This window comes from Miscanthus floridulus, chromosome 7, assembly GCF_019320115.1.
Source record: "Miscanthus floridulus cultivar M001 chromosome 7, ASM1932011v1, whole genome shotgun sequence".
Lineage (NCBI taxonomy): Eukaryota > Viridiplantae > Streptophyta > Magnoliopsida > Poales > Poaceae > Miscanthus > Miscanthus floridulus.
Genome location: NC_089586.1, coordinates 29,570,286 through 29,587,818, shown reverse-complemented (window position 1 = coordinate 29,587,818; position 17,533 = coordinate 29,570,286). Strand labels below are relative to the sequence as shown.

The 17,533-nt window shown below is 50.1% G+C and overlaps 2 protein-coding genes across 2 annotated transcripts; one reads left to right on the top strand and one right to left on the bottom strand.

Annotated features, from left to right (window-relative positions):
* Positions 1 to 2,925: 2,925 nt before the first annotated feature.
* On the bottom strand, positions 2,926 to 4,491 carry LOC136465286 (uncharacterized). Its single transcript, XM_066464084.1, has 3 exons — positions 4,150 to 4,491; positions 3,510 to 4,061; positions 2,926 to 3,339 (listed from the first exon to the last, which is right to left on the bottom strand). Exons 1-3 carry the CDS (start codon positions 4,489 to 4,491, stop codon positions 2,926 to 2,928), a joined length of 1,308 nt encoding a protein of 435 aa, XP_066320181.1.
* A 521-nt stretch (positions 4,492 to 5,012) lies between these two features.
* Positions 5,013 to 16,670, top strand: LOC136465285 (acyl transferase 15-like). The gene is made up of 3 exons (XM_066464083.1): positions 5,013 to 5,093; positions 15,735 to 16,208; positions 16,257 to 16,670. The coding sequence occupies exons 1-3, from the start codon at positions 5,013 to 5,015 to the stop codon at positions 16,668 to 16,670; spliced, it is 969 nt and encodes a 322-aa protein (XP_066320180.1).
* Positions 16,671 to 17,533: the final 863 nt, after the last annotated feature.

Here is a 17,533-nt window from a genome sequence, read left to right as displayed (position 1 = left end):
TCACTGATATCATCCACAGGTTCGGGGTTCCAAACACCATCATCACTAACAATGGGACACAATTCACCAGCCACAAGTTCCTGATGTTCTGCGACAACCACCACATCCATATGGCCTGGTCGGCCATAGGACACCCTAGGACAAATGGCCAAGTAGAACGTGCCGTCGGCATGATCCTACAGGGCCTCAAGCCAAGAATATACAACCGGTTGAAGAAATTTGGCAAGAAATGGCTTGCCGAACTCCCGTAAGTCATCTGGAGCCTGAGGAACACTCTGAGCCAAGCCATGGGGTTCACACCATTCTTCCTAGTCTATGGAGTCGAGGCCATCCTCCCCACTGACCTGGAGTATGGCTCCCCGAGGCAACAGGCCTACAACAAGCAAAGCAACCGCACTGCCCGTGAGGACGCCCTCGACCAACTGGAGGAAGCCCGAGATGTTGCGCTGCTACACTCAGCCAAGTACCAGCAAGCCCTACGATGCTACCAAGCCCGGCACATTCGAAGCCGAGACCTAAAGGTGGGCGACCTGGTGTTGAGACTGAGGCAGAGCAATAAGGGCCGCCACAAGCTGACCCTGCCATGGGAAGGGCCATACATCATTGCCCAAGTGCTAAAGCCCAGGACCTACAAGCTAGCCAACGAGAAGGGTGACATCCTCACCAATGCTTGGAACATAGAATAGCTATGTCGCTTCTACCCTTAAATTTCCAAGCATTGTATACTTTGTTTCTCAAAATACGATAAAGAAGCGTTCTTTAGTTGTTATAATTTTTTGAGAAACCCCCCGAGCCCATCGATGGGGATCGTCGTTACGATAACGCTATAAGGGAGACTTGGCTCCGCCTCTGCAGAGGTGCCCACCACAGCACTCGAACAAGACTTGGCTCTGCCTCTACAGAACCGAGCCTCCCTTAGGGCTAGAAGGGGGGACTCCCCCCCTAAGTCCCAGTCACCGTTTTTAGTCATTTTTCGAAAAAAATTACGCCAAACTCTCTCGCGTACTCTAGCAAATTGATTGTAAAAAACCTAAGGACCAAAAGTCTGTCTCAGGGCCAAAAGGCTGGCCGAGCCATGAGATGGCCTACGCCTCTGGGCTACGGCAACTCCCTTACCACCTTTTGCCCGAGGGGCAGCTTAGGCTCTGAGCAAGTTTTTTGCAAGTGATATGTTCAAAGATGAGACAGAGGGCAGAGGCTCAGAAATACAATAAAAATGATTAAAAAGCGTATACACATAAGTACTTCAAAAAGGGCTCGATGGACACAAGCGTTAAAATACAATAATATAAGTCCTAATCTATTTACATGGCCCCTTTGGCCCAGGTCAAAGCTCAGGGTCGCCAGTGTCGGCGGACGGCGTAGGAGGAACCACCTCCTCTTCAAACAGCTTGGCCAGTGCCATGCTAGGGGCCTCAGCCACCTCCACCAGCTCCATGACCTCCTCCTCTGCCCTCTCATCGTCCTCAGCCACGATGTAACCATCGCTGACGGCCTCGAGGTCGATGTTGGCATAGTGCGAGGAGACGACGGCCAGGGCACACTGACGCCCATATGTTGTGCCCCCCAGAGCCACTCGTGGACTCGGCCACTCAACGTGATCAGATGGCTCCTGAGGGAGCTGCTAGACTCGACCCCCCCCCCCCCGACCTCCAAGGCCTCGTAGGTGGTACAGGTGGCGCCGTGCAGCGCATTGTGCTCCCGGATCTCGACCTCGAGCACCGCCTGCACTACGACGGAGGCCTCAGTTGCCTGGGTGACCTCCTTCTCTAACCCTGTGCAAAGACAGGTGGGATGGGGTTAAGCACAAAAGAAAAACAAGCCAAATAGGGGCGCAAGCCAACGAGACTCACCCCCGGCTTTCTCCCTCCAGTTTTTGACCTCAACCCGAGAGGCCTCGGCCACCCTAGAAGCCTCCCTCTCTAGCTCTGCGTCGCATTAGGGAGTCAGGGGTCAAATGCAAGAAAAACAAATAAAACAAGAGGCGTGGCTCAATGGGACTCACCCTCGGCCTTTTCCTTCTAGGCTAAGGCCTCGACCCGAGAGGCCTCAGCCACCTTGAGGGCCTCCGCCAGGGCACCTTTTGTTAGTAGGTGTGTGCCCTGCTCTACCCCCAGCTGTCCAGCGATGGCCTTGGTAGAGGCCTCCACTTGTTCGGCCTAGGACCTGAAGGTGTCTCGCTCACCGGCCACCCGGGTCAGCTTCTCTTCCAGCTCCTTGATCCACGCCACCAAAGGGGTGGCCTGCTCCTGAGCCATGGTTGCCTTGGCCTTCATGTCAGCACAGCAAAGGCGAAGGTCATCCACCTCCATGCTCTGCACTGACAGAAGCTCATTAGCATTGGCGAGTAGGTCCTTCTGCTGCCGGAGCTGGTCCCAGATGCCCCTCTCCCACCGGAGAAACAATGACTTCCCGAGGGACCGAGCCTCAAGCTCCTAGAAAGGCAGAACAGACATCAAGCACTATGAGAAAACTCAGGAAAAGATGACACAGCACAAGAAAAGAAGGCGCATACCTGGGCAACGTTGGGCAGGTCATCAGCCATGACAGATAGTGCTGTCTATAGCGACTGCTTCGCCAAACGGTAGAATTGCTCGAAGGAGACCCAGTGGCCCCCTCGGTTGCATCCTCAAGGGCGAACAGAGGCTCCCCCTCAGGGTCGTCCTGGCTCCACCACAAGGCATGTGGGCTATCCCACCCGTGGGGCTTAGGTTGTACCCAAACGAGGGCCGAGCTCCCCTCATTAGAGGTCGGAGCTAGCTGCTCCGTGGTGCTGGCCGCCTCGGCATCCACCACCTCCTTCCCCCGGGAAGTATCATCAGAGGAGATCAAATGGACCTCCATCTCCTGGGCGCTCCCCTATGATGGCAGCGGGTCTTGGACCAGGGGCGGTACTGAAGCTTGCCCTGCCTCCATCTCTATATCCTAGGCCACCGGCTTTGTCGCGCCCACGCTGGCCTCTACCGCATCGGCCTCGGTGGTCCCGAGAGCTCTGGCCTCCACTACCTCGGCCTCTGTGGTCCTGGGAGCCCTGGCCTCTGCCACTTTGGCCTCGGAGGTCCTAGGGGCCTCAGCCTCGCCCTCGGTGGCCTTAGCAACCAAGGGCGCCTTGGCTTCATCTGACTCGTGGGCCTCAGCCTCGCGGGGCATAAGCGCCTCCTCCCCCGCTTGCTCCGTGGCTGCCTCGGTAGCCTCTCCTTGGGCGATTGGCTCCTCCGGGTTGGCCCTGGCCGACGCCGCACCATGCTGTATGGTGGCTTGTGCCTCCACCACCCATCGGGCGGTGGAGCTGGTGCTCACCTTGAGCGCCTTACATGGTGCCAAGGTGGGCGCTTCTGCCTGACACTTTCAGCTGAAGGCAAAGAACCCACGAGGTCAGCATACGGCCAAAGAATGAGTGGAAGACGCCGCAAAATCCATTGACAAAACACTTACCTTGAATGGGGACACAATAGCTTCCACACTGCATCCCTCGTCCTTTGCAACAGCGGTGGCGATAGCGGTGGCACAGCCCCTGTGTTCGCCGGTGCTAGTCGGCCCTCGCCAGACTCTAATGCCCCCTCGACCCTCCGTGGGGGCTGTTGGGTCGCCCCCGCCGTCACCCGCTCCACCTCTGCCATTGAGCCCATCGGGCTGATGGCGCGCTTCCCTAATGCCCATGCCTCGGGCGTGTCGGCCTTGGCCCCAGGGCGGGCGATTGCCAGCCCCGAGGCATTCTCTCCTCCTCCTCCTAGAAACGCCGGGCCACTCACCAATGCCCTGAGCGCAGTCCCCCTGACGTCAGGGAGATGGTCTAGAGAACCCCGTCCTACCTCACTCTCATCGTCATCATTCAAAGAATCTGTCGACGATGGTGACGGGGATGGCTCCACCGGGAGACCATCATGCCTCTGCTGCCGGCGATGTTTCACTAGCTCGTCGCACTCGAGGCTCTTCCTCTTGTGCCTTGTCTCCTCGGCGTCCTTCCGCTCCTTGTATGCCTCGGCATGCGCCCTATTCGCCGCCCGCCACTCTGCGTCCTTGGGAATGGGCGGTGGGGAGGCTCGCACATCCCTCATCCCCTGCAGAAATGGCAAACACACATAAGGGAACAGATCGAAGATGTAAGGAGCAAGGAGGCCTCGGGGGCCATAGCGGCGCATGACTCACCAGAGAGATGTACCCCCGCGATGGGCACATCAAGAACGGGGTCAGACCGCTGCTCCTCAGCCGCCCCTCCACCGTCTCTCTCACCCGACATAAAATCTCCTCATCGGAGAGGGCGACGGCGGACAACCGGACACCATTGATCGGCTCATCCAGTGTCATCTCGAACAGGCATTGCCGCTGAGCCATCAGCGGCAGTAGCCTCTGGCGGTGGAAGGCCACCACGACCACAGCCGCCGTAAGGCTGCGGCTGCGCAGCCTCTCCAGCGCCTCTAGGAGCGGCCGTAGCTTGGGCTGATCAGCCATCGGGACGCCGTACCTCCACTTCTCCGGCTGGCTCTCCATGACCTGCCCGATATAGGGGAGAAGTCCACCGTCATCATTGTGGAGGTAGAACTAGCTATTGTACCAGCAACGGTTGGACGACACGAGCTGGGCCAGGATGTAGAGGGGCTGCCGGTCTTGGCGCACTTGGATAGTGCAGCCGTCGGCCCTCATCGCCTTCCGCGTGCCCGCCGTGCCTACCGGCTTGGTGGTGAGCCCCGCCCAAAAGAGGTGGAGCCACAGCTCCTAGTGGGGGTGATGCCCAGGTACCCCTTGAAGATGGCAACGAAGATGGCCACCTGCGCGATGGAGTTAGGGTTGAAGTTGTGGAGCTCTACGCCGTAGTAATGCAGGAGCACCCGCATGAACCGGTCCGTCGGTAGGCCGAGACCATGCTCATGGAAGGCCATGAAGCTCATGATGTAGCCGTCGCATGGCCTTAGCTCTGGCTCAGCCCCAGAGCACTCCACTCCGATCTGTTGGGGTCGGTAACCGGGTGGAGGAGGCCATCATCGACAAGCGACTGCAGCATCACCGTAGACATGTCGGACAAACCCCAAGGATCCACCTGGACAACAACAGCACCGCCGGCCATGGGTGCGGTGGAGAATGCGGCTACGATGGTAAGGTAGCCCTCTCTCTCTCTCTCTCGCCTTTCCTCCCCCTTCTCCCTTCTCCCTGGCGCTCTCTTCCTCTATTCTTAGCAACCGCTCGAGGGCAGAAAGGGGTGAACCCAGGCAGGCAAGGTAAGGAGGGGCGGGGCAAGGCTCATCACATATTTATGGGGGAAGAGGGCAAAATGGACAGGTGATGAAACCAGGGAAGTTTCCCTCAAATCTAGCGCAGTTAATCTAGATCCAACTAAAACGCCCACGTGTCCACCATTTCCTTATTAACCGCGCACACACAGTAACATCCCATTCGCAGACGTCGCGTCACGTCTGACCATAGTGACGGCAGGTGCTGTTCCATCCCCTCGATAAACTACCTCAAAAGGCACACCCACCGTTGTCAGCCAATGGGAGGGGAATATCCCCCACCCGATTCCTTTCGGACTAAGGAACTGGGCACTGAGCCCGTTACGGTCTAGGGGTTCGAAGGCTGGGCCCCTAAGGGTCTCGATAGCCGCCCCAGGACAAATAGAGTCAGGGATGACTATGGGCAAGCCCGTACATGGTTGAGGCCCAAGCGAGCAATTGCTTGGGATGCCCTAAGTCGTGTTCAAGACTGGCAGAGAGGTCTCTTAATGGGATCCCACCGTAGGGAGGCACTGAGCCCCTGGGGACAATCGAACAGCCCTAGGACCCACTAGAGAATCCCTCTGGTACTTTTGGAGTGTGTCTTTGGACCGCTAGCCGACCCCTATCGAATGGGGCATAGGCCTCCACTTGGACTTACCCGATAACAGCTCACCAGAGGTGTCATTGCTCGCGCCCACCGAGGGTAGCCTGGTATACTCCACCCCTCCTTCCGAATGAAAAGGATGCGCAAGGGCCGCACAAAAAAGACGGGGAAACTCCTAATCGCTCTCTTGCCCCACGTAGAGGCTCGGAGGCTCTTCCTGCAAACAAGCCGAGGCCCAGCAGCCCAAACTTGCATTCGGGGGCTCGACAAACGCCACAAAGGGCACCGAGCCCGTTACGATCCAGGGGTTCGATGGTTGGGCCCCCAAGGGTCTCGACAGCCACCTCAGGACAAACAGAGTTAGGGATGACTATGGGCGAGCCCATACATAGCCGAGGCCCAAGCAAGCAATTGCTTGGGATACCCTAAGTCATGTCCGAGACCGGTAGGGAGGTCTCTGAATGAGATCCCACTGTAGGGAGGCACCGAGCCCTTGGGGCCAACCGAGTGGCCCTAGGACCCACTAGAGAAGCCATCTGGTACTCTTGGAGTGCATCTCTGGACTGCTAGCTGACCCCTATCGAATGGGGCATGGGCCTCCACTTGGACTTACCCAATAACAGCTCACTAGAGGTGTCACTGCTCACACCCACCGAGGGTAGCCTGGCATACTCCACCCCTCCTTCTGAACAAAAAGAATGCGCGAGGGCCACACAAAAAAGATAGGGAAACTCCTGATCGTCCTCTCGCTTCGAGCAGAGGTTCGGGGGCTCTTCCTGCAACCAAGCCGAGGCCCAGCGACCCGAACTCGCACCTAGGGGCTTGGCAAACATGATAAAACCCCTCGCTCAACATGAGAAAAGCCCCTAGGGGAATAAATCCACTCCTCTAGGGCCTCGGGGGCTACACCCGGTGGGTGTGCTCGTGCACACCCATCGAGGCCTCGAGTACGGAATACCATCCCGCCAGGAGCTGCCGCAAGCCAAGTCTTGTCAAAACCTTAGGAAGAGCGCTCACACTCTCCCCGAGGCTCGGGGGCTATCGTCGGGTACCATAAAAAGGGGGTCCCCTAAGCAAGAACCAAAAAAATCACTTAGACCTTATAAAAATCAAAACTAAGAGACAACCACCGGCAAACCCTCACCTTATCCGAGGCCCAGCACGTGAGGCCTCAAACGAGGTACTGATTCTCCGACTCGCTCGAGGCCCCAACCATGAGGCCTCGAACGAGGTACTAATTCTCCAACTCGCTCGAGGCCCCACCCATAAGGCCTCGGACAAGGTACCGATTCTCCGCCTCGCCCGAGGCCCCGCACGTAAGGCCTTGGATGAGGTATCGATTCTCTGTCTCGCTCGAGGCTCCATGTGTAAGGCCTCAGATGAGGTATCGATTCTCCGCTTCGCTCGAGGCCCCACCCGTAAGGCCTCGGACAAGGTATCGATTCTCCGCCTCGCCCGAGGCCCTGCCCATAAGGCCTCGGATGAGGTATCGATTCTCTGCTTTGCTCGAGGCCGGCTCAGCAACAACCCCATCACCTCCGCCTTGACCGACTTCTCTAACAGGGCGTCACGTCCAACTAACGCGTTCAACCACTCCCGCGATATCAGCCGAACGATGGCTCGATACAGCGAAGTGGCTGACAAGACGTGAGTCACATCGACACCATGCCATCCGAGACAAGATGGGGCAGGGGTTACTGGCCGCTGTGCTCAGCACTGTGCCCACACTGACACCCGTGCTGCACTATACTACCTAACCCCTGCTCCGAGGACAGCGCGGCGTGGAGAGTCATGTTCGGGTCCCTGTAGCCTTGGAATCGACGTACAAAGACCAACTGCTCCCTCTGAGCCTCGGCTATCCGCTTCGGGGTCTTGGTAGCCTCGAGACTCGTGCCCACCGAGCCCCCCACAATGGTTCAGCCTCTACACCAACTGGGCCTCGGTTGTCTATGTTGTCAACATACAGCGACTGGCACGTCGTCCATAGTATGCGCCATGCCCTACGTTAAGCCATCACAGGAGCTCCCACCTCGCACAGGATCAAGCGTGACCGGCGCGTCGCTCCAGTGCATCGAGGACAAGACCGCTCCATCGACCATGCCACCACAGTGACAAGCTGTAGGGCTCGGACATGCCGCCTCCACTCACAAAATGCCACGTAGCAAATCCATGTACCGCCCCCACACCTCCCTTCGACTATAAAAGGGAGTGACCAGGGTCGCTTCTAGGGCACGGGGGACGGACACTCATGGAGAGACTCACGTAGACACACAGACACACACAGACGAGCAACACATAATGCTCTGTAACACACACTCTTCCTCACTACGAGAGATCAACATCTCAAGCAGCCCACGCCGCTCCACGCAGAGACCTAGGACAAGCTCCCTCTCTCGCCCAGCTTGTAAACCCCTACTACGAGCACCTCGGTGCAAGGAATACAAGATCGCTCTCTCAGACTAGACATAGGGCACCTATTACCCAAACTAGTATAAACTTTGTGTCTCTTTGCATCACCATCCAGGATTAAGGGCACGCAGTACATTTTCACTAGCCGATTGAGGGCCCGCTGATCCAAAACACCGACACTATAGTTGTGACATATTGGGCCACCTAGCTTTGGGTAGTCCAAACAAGCTTGAGAAGAAGGCTCAAGCAAACAAGGAGAAGCAAGGCAATGAGAAGCACAACATAAGCAAGGAGGAAAAGGCTTAAGCAAAGAGAAAGTGCTACTCATGCCGGGAAAGGGGACACATGGCACATTCATGTCCCCTAGGTAACACTCCTAAGCCTATTTCAATTGATGATGATTCTATGCTTAGGAAGGATGGCAATGGTACCTCATTAGTTGCAATTGTAAAACATCCCGCTATTCATACTAAGGTTATGCCTAAGTATGTTGCTTCTAACTTGAGAGAACCCAAAGTTGTTTGGGTACCATCAAAAAGTGGATGATTGTTTGTAGGTACCATCGGTATTGGAGACTTGATTCAATTGATTTCATATTGATCATCATATGTTGAGTCAAGATATGAAGCCTAGTGCACATCCAAACCCAATGCCAAGTAAAAATTAAGTGAAGTCCAAGTGCTATCAACATACAAGTGTTATATTTAAGTTGTTGGTGATTCATTAGATATATTTGATGACTTGCAAATAATTGAGTTGAAGCTTGCTAGTTGGATGATCATGAGCTAACCAAGGTATATCTCTTGTTGATCATTTCATTTGGGTGCATGTGAGTTGATTGAATTGGATAAATATGCAATGTTGCTTGCTATGAGATGATTGAATGGATAATTGATTAGTAGTCAAGTTTGGATTGATTTGTGTTGGATAAATTCATGAGATGACTTTTAGTAAGTGATTTGAATGGATATATGTCTTATGGAAGTATTCAAACAAGTTAGTTTCAAGTCTGATTCATATTTGATGAAGTATAGCTCAATTATTGAAATCCGTCCTATAATTGAGAATCTGAGCTAGCTATGATCTTAGCCATGTTTGAGTAATCAACACTTATTGGATTGGCATAAAAATGAGTGTACATGCTCTAGACTTATGGTATAAGATGCTGTACAATTTTCATGAGTATTGGATAAGAAATGCTTCGGTTTTGGAGTGGTTCTTGTCAGCTATAGTGCAGCAGTTTTCAGCATGTAGCAGTGGTGAAAGAATTGAGATCTGGTAGCAATCTAGAATTCAAATGAAGATCAAATTTTTATAGCTGCTAGATAACTAAGTGAAGCACATCTCCACCAAATTTCGTGGTATTTAGACTTGTACTTTGAGATATATGCTTATTTCTTTGAAGGGTATAGAATTTGCCAGAAAAGTGACAAATGTTGGGTTGATCTAGAGTCACTTTGATTGAAAGGTTCTCAAGTTGGAAACATGTTGATAAGTAATTGAGGCACCTAAGTTTGGTTTTGAGATGATCTAGAAGCATGACAAGAAAAGAGTACAAGGCCATTTGATTGTGAAGTGTACTTTGCACACCTTTGGTACTCAAGATGAAGATCAAGATTAAACTCAAGTTGAAGATGAAATTTAAGTTCTAGATATGAATGGAGATCATTTGGTAGAAAGAAAATGACTTAAAGAAGGAATCAAGGTTACTCATCAAGTTAAGTCCATCACTTGGATCAATCAATCAAGTTATTTCAAGTGAGTATCAAGGATAGTTTTTGGAGAGAGGTCACTTCTCCCTAGTGTAGGGGCTTGCCGCCTATGTGTAGGTGAACCAAGTGTGGTACTTGGAAGGCTAACATGGAAGTGGTGATCTGAGGAACATTTGAGATGCTTAGTTGAAGCAATCAAAAGGGTTGATCAAGAAAAATAAGCAACACCCAAAAGAGAGCTAGTCATGATATTTCGAGTGGTATTCTTACATTGATGCTCTCATGCAAGTAAAGATCAAAAGATGAAGCAAGCCAACCATAACAAGAAAGTGCACTTGATCATAAGTGGTATTCATTTCATATGGGTGAAGAATGGAATTCAAAATGGTATCTATTGGTCTTCACCAAGCTTATAATTGGACTTCACATTGCTATTGGAGTAATGAATTGGAATCTATATGACTATCCTCTACTCCAACATAGCAAAGGTATTATTGTAATGTGCATGATCATTTCATCCCTTACTAGAATGTGGTTAGTGCATATAGTACATACTTCATACGATCATGCATAACAAATGAAATGTTTACATTCATAGCCTACCACTATTGCTTGAATGATTAATTGATCTAGTGGTTAGTATATGAACTTGTTCATGAGCTAGTGAACCCAATTACTTGACTTAATTTGGATTGCTAACAAGTGACAAGTACAACATTGGCAAGATAACCCTTGCAAGAGGTGTGAAGAAGCTTGTCATTGGTTTAAACCGGACTTGGAAGCTTAGGCAAATCAATTTAGTTCAAGTTAACATTAGAAGCTCATGATAATGATAAGAGTACAAGCACAAGACAACAATGCAAATGGATATCTAGTTTGGTTGTTTCAAGTGGTATCTAGACTCAAGTATTTCATCAAGAATTCACAAGTGATGTCTAGATCAACTCACAAGTGATATCCTATAAGTGGTACTCATAAAGATGACAAAGGGTATCAATCATGCAAGACGATGGTTCCACAAATGATCTTCAACTTTAAGTGATCATCAAATGAAGAATGCATCCCTCACCTACAAGAGCTCAAGTGTATCAAATGGATGACCCATGCTATCACATAGGGGGAGGTGTCCCACAAATTGATATCAAGATCAAAGATCCTATGTGTGGTATCTCAAGAAGCCCTACACAATATACAAGTGGTACAAGTTACAAGTGGTATCTACAAGTGGTGTCATTCCAACAATCAAGTGATGTCCATAAAAAATGCAAGATTCAAGCCTCAACCATCTACCCCAAATGCATACCTTTGCATCAATGAGAAGCACACCTTTTTTGGAAATTGATGACAAAGGGGGAGAGATTGTACAAAGATATGAAAGCTTTGAGATTGAGATTATACAAGGGGGAGAGATAAGATATAAAAGCACAAAGAAGTAGAGGTTGGACATGGACATGGACAAAGAGGGAGCAACATTGAAGAAAAGAGATGGATCAAAATTCTTGGACAAGAGAAGCACACAAGTAGGGGGAGCAAGCTCATGAACTTTGATTGATTGCATTTGATATGTGCATATTCATGTGCTTGCTTACATTGCATAAGCTTTCAAATTCAATATGCATGCTTGTGTAGTGTATGCTAGTTGTAGAACTTGAATGATGATTTAATAACTAGCATGCATAGGATGATAACTAGACACTTGGTATGCTTTTCAAGTAATGCTAGTACCTTGCTTTTAATGTTGATCTCACAAGGTATCTAGTGCTTTTATTTCCAAGTGATATCTAGCTAACCATGGTGTCAAGGATGAACTTAAAGGTGCAACTCCGATTGGTACACGCTTCAAAGGTTTATTCTATACACCTTAGCATCATTTAGTAGTAATTACTCTCCCACAATTTTAATATATGCATATGTGCAAGCTTCAAATCAAACACTCTAGCACATATGTAGGGGGAGCTAATACTACCATTTTGGGTTTGTAGTACTTGTCCAAAATTATTTACACATGGTAAAATTGCTTGGGCAAGCAACATGAATCCAAAAGAGCTTAATTTCCATATCTTTGTAGAGTTGTCATCAATTACCAAAAAGGGGGAGATTGAAAGGTCCTTGTGTGATTTTGGTAATTGAGTGACAACCTAGATGGACTAATTGTATTTATGTGAGATACACAGGTGATTAGTCCACAAGTACATGTGTGAGCAACATATGCCGTGAAGGTGAAAATGGTTTGGAGATGTTGCAAAGCTCACACATGTGATGATGAAGGAGCTTATTGCACATGAGACATGACATTGAGTCATGTGATCAAGGTGGAGAAGATCAAGACAAGACTTGACTTGATGGACCAGTTGCAAGCGTGAAGGGCAAGTCAGAGGCTTTGGAGTGATGGACCGCGTGGCGGTGAAGCTTGAGCAAGACTTGGCGCCGATGGACGAAGGCAACGGTGAAAAGCAAGTGAAGTCAGGATCGATGAACCAATATGATCACATGATGATATGAAGTGGATCATATCATTTGTTGATCATGTTGGTGCATGTGTTGCATCGACATTGGAGGAGATGGAATGGAATGCGCAAGGCAAAGGTATAACCTAAGGCATTTCATTTCACCGGTCATAGGTGTGTAGAGAAGTTGATGACCAGGTTTAGGATAGATGGCCATACTATCAAGAGGGGCAAACTTGTTTGTATATCGGTCATCTAGGGCCACTCGAGTGATCAAACTTTGCATCATCGCTAGGATTGAGTGGCTAATTCTTTGGAAAATGATTGTGAAAATACTAACACACATACACATGGTGGTGCACACTTGATGGTGTTGGCATATTTGCAAAGGAGAAGAAGTTAGAGTTGTTGTAAATCAACTTAGAGAAGAGAAAAAGGTTTTTCGGTGTACTCCGAACTATAGGATGGTCCTTGGATTGGAATACTGATTTGATCCATTGTTATTTGGATCAATTCATGTGGGATGTGTAGTCCTCTGAGTAAGCTTTCCAAAATGTCCAAGATCATCGGAGTTTGGAGCTAAGAGTTATAGCCGTTTTAGCGCTGAAAGGTCTGTGACCGGACGCTGGCGCGAAAAACGACCGGACGCTGGGTTCCAGCGTCCGGTCAGCACCTGCGTGTCCGGTCCCAGCGTCCGATTAGTGTTTTTAGCGTGTCCACAAGCGACTGGACGCTGGAAGAGTCCGGTCAGTGATGACCGGACGCGTCCGGTCGCTGAAAAACGTCGCTGAAACCTCTCTGTAAGTGACCGGACGCTGGGTTTTGGCGTCCGGTCGTTATGACCTACGCATTCGGTCAGTACACGCTTTGCCCAGTGAAGGGGTAACGGCTAGTTTAGCCTTTAGGGCTATAAAAGGAGTGTGTGGCCGGCCTTGGGCTGGTCGCTTAGCACCCTCACGCCTATGTGGCTTGTGTAGGAGTGCTTGGATGCCCTCTAACTCACTTGTGCTTGCAAGAGTGCGAATCGATTGCGAGTGAGTGTGATTCTAGTGCGTTGCATTGTGAGATTGCATCGAGTGGCATTAGGTGATTGAGTTGCAAGCCGGTGGTGCTTGTTACTCTTGGAGGTTGCCACCTCCTAGACGGCTTGGTGGTGGTCTCCGTCGAAGCCCGTAAGAAGCTTGTGCGGTGCTCTGGAGAAGAGCTTTGTGAGGGGCATTATGCTTGCCCCGCGGGAGCCACAAAGAGCAACTCTAGTTGAGCGTGTCATTGAGCTACCCTCACTTTCGGGGTAGGTTCTTGCGGTGCCCGACGTGCGGGCTTGGCGGGTGATGCCAATTAGCCGCCGAACCACCAAGTGAGCGGTCGACACAATGGGGACGTAGCGTGTTGGCAAGCACGTGAACCTCGGGAGAAAATCACCGTGTCAACCTAGTTCTTCCCGTTGGTTTGCAATCCCCTTACACAAGCTTGTGATTACTTTTATATACATTGTGCTTGTGTAGTTGCTCTTGTAATTAGTTGGCTTGTGTAGCTCACTAGTTACCTTCTTGCTTGTGTAGCATAGAAGTAGCTCTCTTGCGTGGCTAATTTGGTTTGTGTAACCTTGTTAGTCACTTTGCTTAGTTTGTGTAGCTAAGTATTTGTGCTCTCTAATTTTGTATTGGTTGCCTTGTTATTGAGCATTGCTAGTGAGCTTAGTTGGCTTTGTGCTTTTGCTTACTAGCATGTGTAGGAGCTCCCTCATTGCTTAAAATGCTAGTGGCATAGGTTTGTGTGACCTTGCTCCTAGAATTGGTTAGGTGAGATCTAGTTAGCCCGGCACCTTTGTTGCTTAATTAGTATCTTTGGAAGGTGCTAGAGAACATAGATAGAGGGGTGTAGTCTTGGCTAGACCGATAGTCTTAATTCCGCACTTGTTTCGGTTAGCCGACGCAATTAATTTTAGAAAGGTCTATTGACCCCCCTCTAGTCCGCCATCTCGACCCTACATATTGGGACAGGGATTCTAGGGTTTCGTCGTCATATTCCTCCTCATCCTATCGTTAACAATAACCGTTTACCATGATGAATCCACATTGTGTAGTTCTCAACAAATCCTCGCATAATCAAATGTGATATGATGATAATCACATTTGTCCATGCCGTACGGTTCTTGCAATCTTTCCAGGGACAAATAATTGTATCCTTATTCTCTGTCAACGTCGTTGCATGCCTCTTTGCGGCTTCAATAAATTTATCCACCTCTTCATGAAAACCTGCCTTGAACCTTAACGAACCATACATCCAAGAGTTCCTGTACTCCATCTTTTACAATAACAACGAAACAAACATTAAAGGATTACTTATTCACACACATATATATATAAATGAATCAAATTAATAATTACTTGAGAATAATTGTATATACTTCAGATATATATATGAATATAAATCAAATATAATTACATGAAGCATACAAACACACCTTGGTAGAGGAAAATTAATTAATGGCCCATTTATCCATAAATAATTAAAATACATATTTGTTGATTACAATAAACAATTTCAAAGACAACAATTAGCAACAATTATATTTTACCCAATATCTTTCATGCAAACCCTAGTCTAATTTCATCAAACATAAATTTATAAAAACAAAATTAATAAAAAAATCAAACCCTAGATCTAGATCTACATGCACATGAAACATCCATAAAACTAACTAATTGTTCACTAAAATCAAGAAACATGGACCAAATAAAGGTATGATCTTGTTTCCCTACCTAATTTACCATAATACATTCAAAACTTGAGTCTAATTTGCTTTATAAGTAGCTCCAGCACCATAGAAGAGAGAGAAAAGCAAAACTCTAATTACTCACTAATCAACCATTAAAACTTCAAAAAAAATGTGGAATAGCATTTTCTTACCTTCTACAACCTCTCCACCAAAGGATTTGAGACCAAAACCTTTCCCCTTAGTAGAGCAATTTTTAGGAGGTGCCCAAGGCCTCCCCACCTTTCTTTCATGGGTTGGAGTGAGTGACCCGAGGAGAAAGAATGTGCTGTTGTTTTTTATATGTGGGTCATTTGTAGGGGCGGCTGGTGATTGAGCCACCCCAACAAATCACAGGTATTTATACGTGGGGCATTTGTAGGGAAGGCTCAATCACCAGCCACCCCTACAAATAGCAACACCGAGGGCGGCTAGTGAGTGATCCGCCCCTACAAATCTGATCCATTTGTAGGGGCGGCTCGTATCACCGGTCGTCCCTACTATTCCATTTATAGGGGCGGCTAGTCTCGTGGCTCCCGATCATGTTACTGTATAAAAAATTTGTTCCGTTGCTAAAAACCGTTTTTCACATAGTATCTACTGAAGGACCTCGCCGTCTACTACCCCAGCGACCTCTTGCTGCTGGTGCAGGTGACGAAGTTCTCCTGCGGCGGGTTCGTCGTCGGGGCCACGTGGAACCACGTCGCCGCCGACGGCGCGAGGATGGCGCAGTTCCTGCAGGCCGTCGGCGAGCTGGCTCGTGGGGTGTCGCCACCGTCCGTGGTGCCCGTCAGGCACTGGGACGAGTCGCTCCCGGGCCTCCCTGCATCGATGGTCTCCATGCAGAGGCCGACGATGGACCACGTGACCCAAGACGACCTAGCGCACCTCGACGTCATTGTTCCCGGGAGCCTGATCCGCCGCGTCAAGGCCGAGACCGGTGGTCCTCTGGCAGTGCCGCACCCGCGCGGCCATGTCGCCGTCGTCCCAGGGAGACAGCGACCGGGAGTCACCCGCGCCGCTCATGTTCCTGTGCAATATGTGCGCGCACGCCGGCGCCAGGGACGGGTACTACGGGAACTGCTTTCACCGTGCAGATGGTCCCGGCCATGAAAGGCGCGGTTGTGGCCAGCAGCATCGGGGACCTTGTCAGGCTCATCAGGCGCGCCAAGGAGAAGGCTCCGGACATACTGTCTCTCGGCTCCAGCACCGGCAGTGTCAACGGCGACGGCGACCGGCGGCGGCGCGGCAGAGAAGCTACCACAGCCGCAGGTAGGGTGGTACGACGTGCTCGCCATGTCCAGCTGGCACAACCTGGGGTTCGACACGGTAGACCTCGACAGCGGCGGTAGGCCGGCGCGCGTGATGCAGTACGCTGACCGAAACGTGGTTCCTGGCTGCGTGGTGTGCCCGCCGTGCACGCTAGGCAATAAGGACGACAGCACAGTGAGCATGTCGTCGGTGTTAGTGAAGCCGGAGCACGTTGACGCGTTCCTCGGGGAGCTCGCGAACCTGGCCACGTCAACGTGACTAAGCGGCCGACCCGGCAATTTGGTGGCCATCGATCCTGCGCTGTTAGTGGCGCGATGGTATCTGTGAGTCATGGTCTGGCGCTGTCCGGGACCACGTGCCTGGGGCCGATGGAGACGCAACTGCAGCAGCGTCGACAACCAAGCTAGGGCAGCGGCCGCGTGTGGCAGCGGGCTACAGCAGCGCATGCGTAGCAGCAGCAGCGCCGGCCGGAGAAAGGGAGAGAGGAAGAAGAAAGTGGTAGGGGCAAGAATGTCATTTCACTGTTGTTTTCTCTCCTCATCCGGCTGTAACCAGTCCACGGTGTCCTGTAGCCTAATTTCACCAAATGAGATTGTCTTTTGGTAAAATGCTCTAAAGTGGGTGTCCGCCAGCAAAGGACCATCACTTTGGATGTCAACAGACAATTCTCCCTAATTTCTTTGGTTTATGCATGGCACACTTTGTGTATAACAAGCTATGCGATGTGTAATTGATCAAACTTTTAGTGGAAAAAGGTGATCATGATATCCTAGCTAGCTAGCAGCAAAGGCAGCTCAATTTTCTATAAAAAAAAGTTCACAAACAGTATCTCAAATTCAACCAAAAGTTCCTATGAAAAAAAAACACCAGAGAATTCCCAGAACTTCTCGGGAAAAGTTTGACCATGAGAGAGGAAATTGAAGAATGTGAGATCACTAAAGAAGAAATATTGTTGTAATTAATCTATTTTTCTTAATTGTCTCTTTATATAAAAAATAAAGGAATAATGTACGTAAGGCGATAGAATAAGGCCCCGTTCGCTTTGAAGAATTTGGAGGAATTTGGATGAATCTGGAGGAATTTGTGAAAGGAAATCAGCCGTGAACAATAACTTTCAGCTG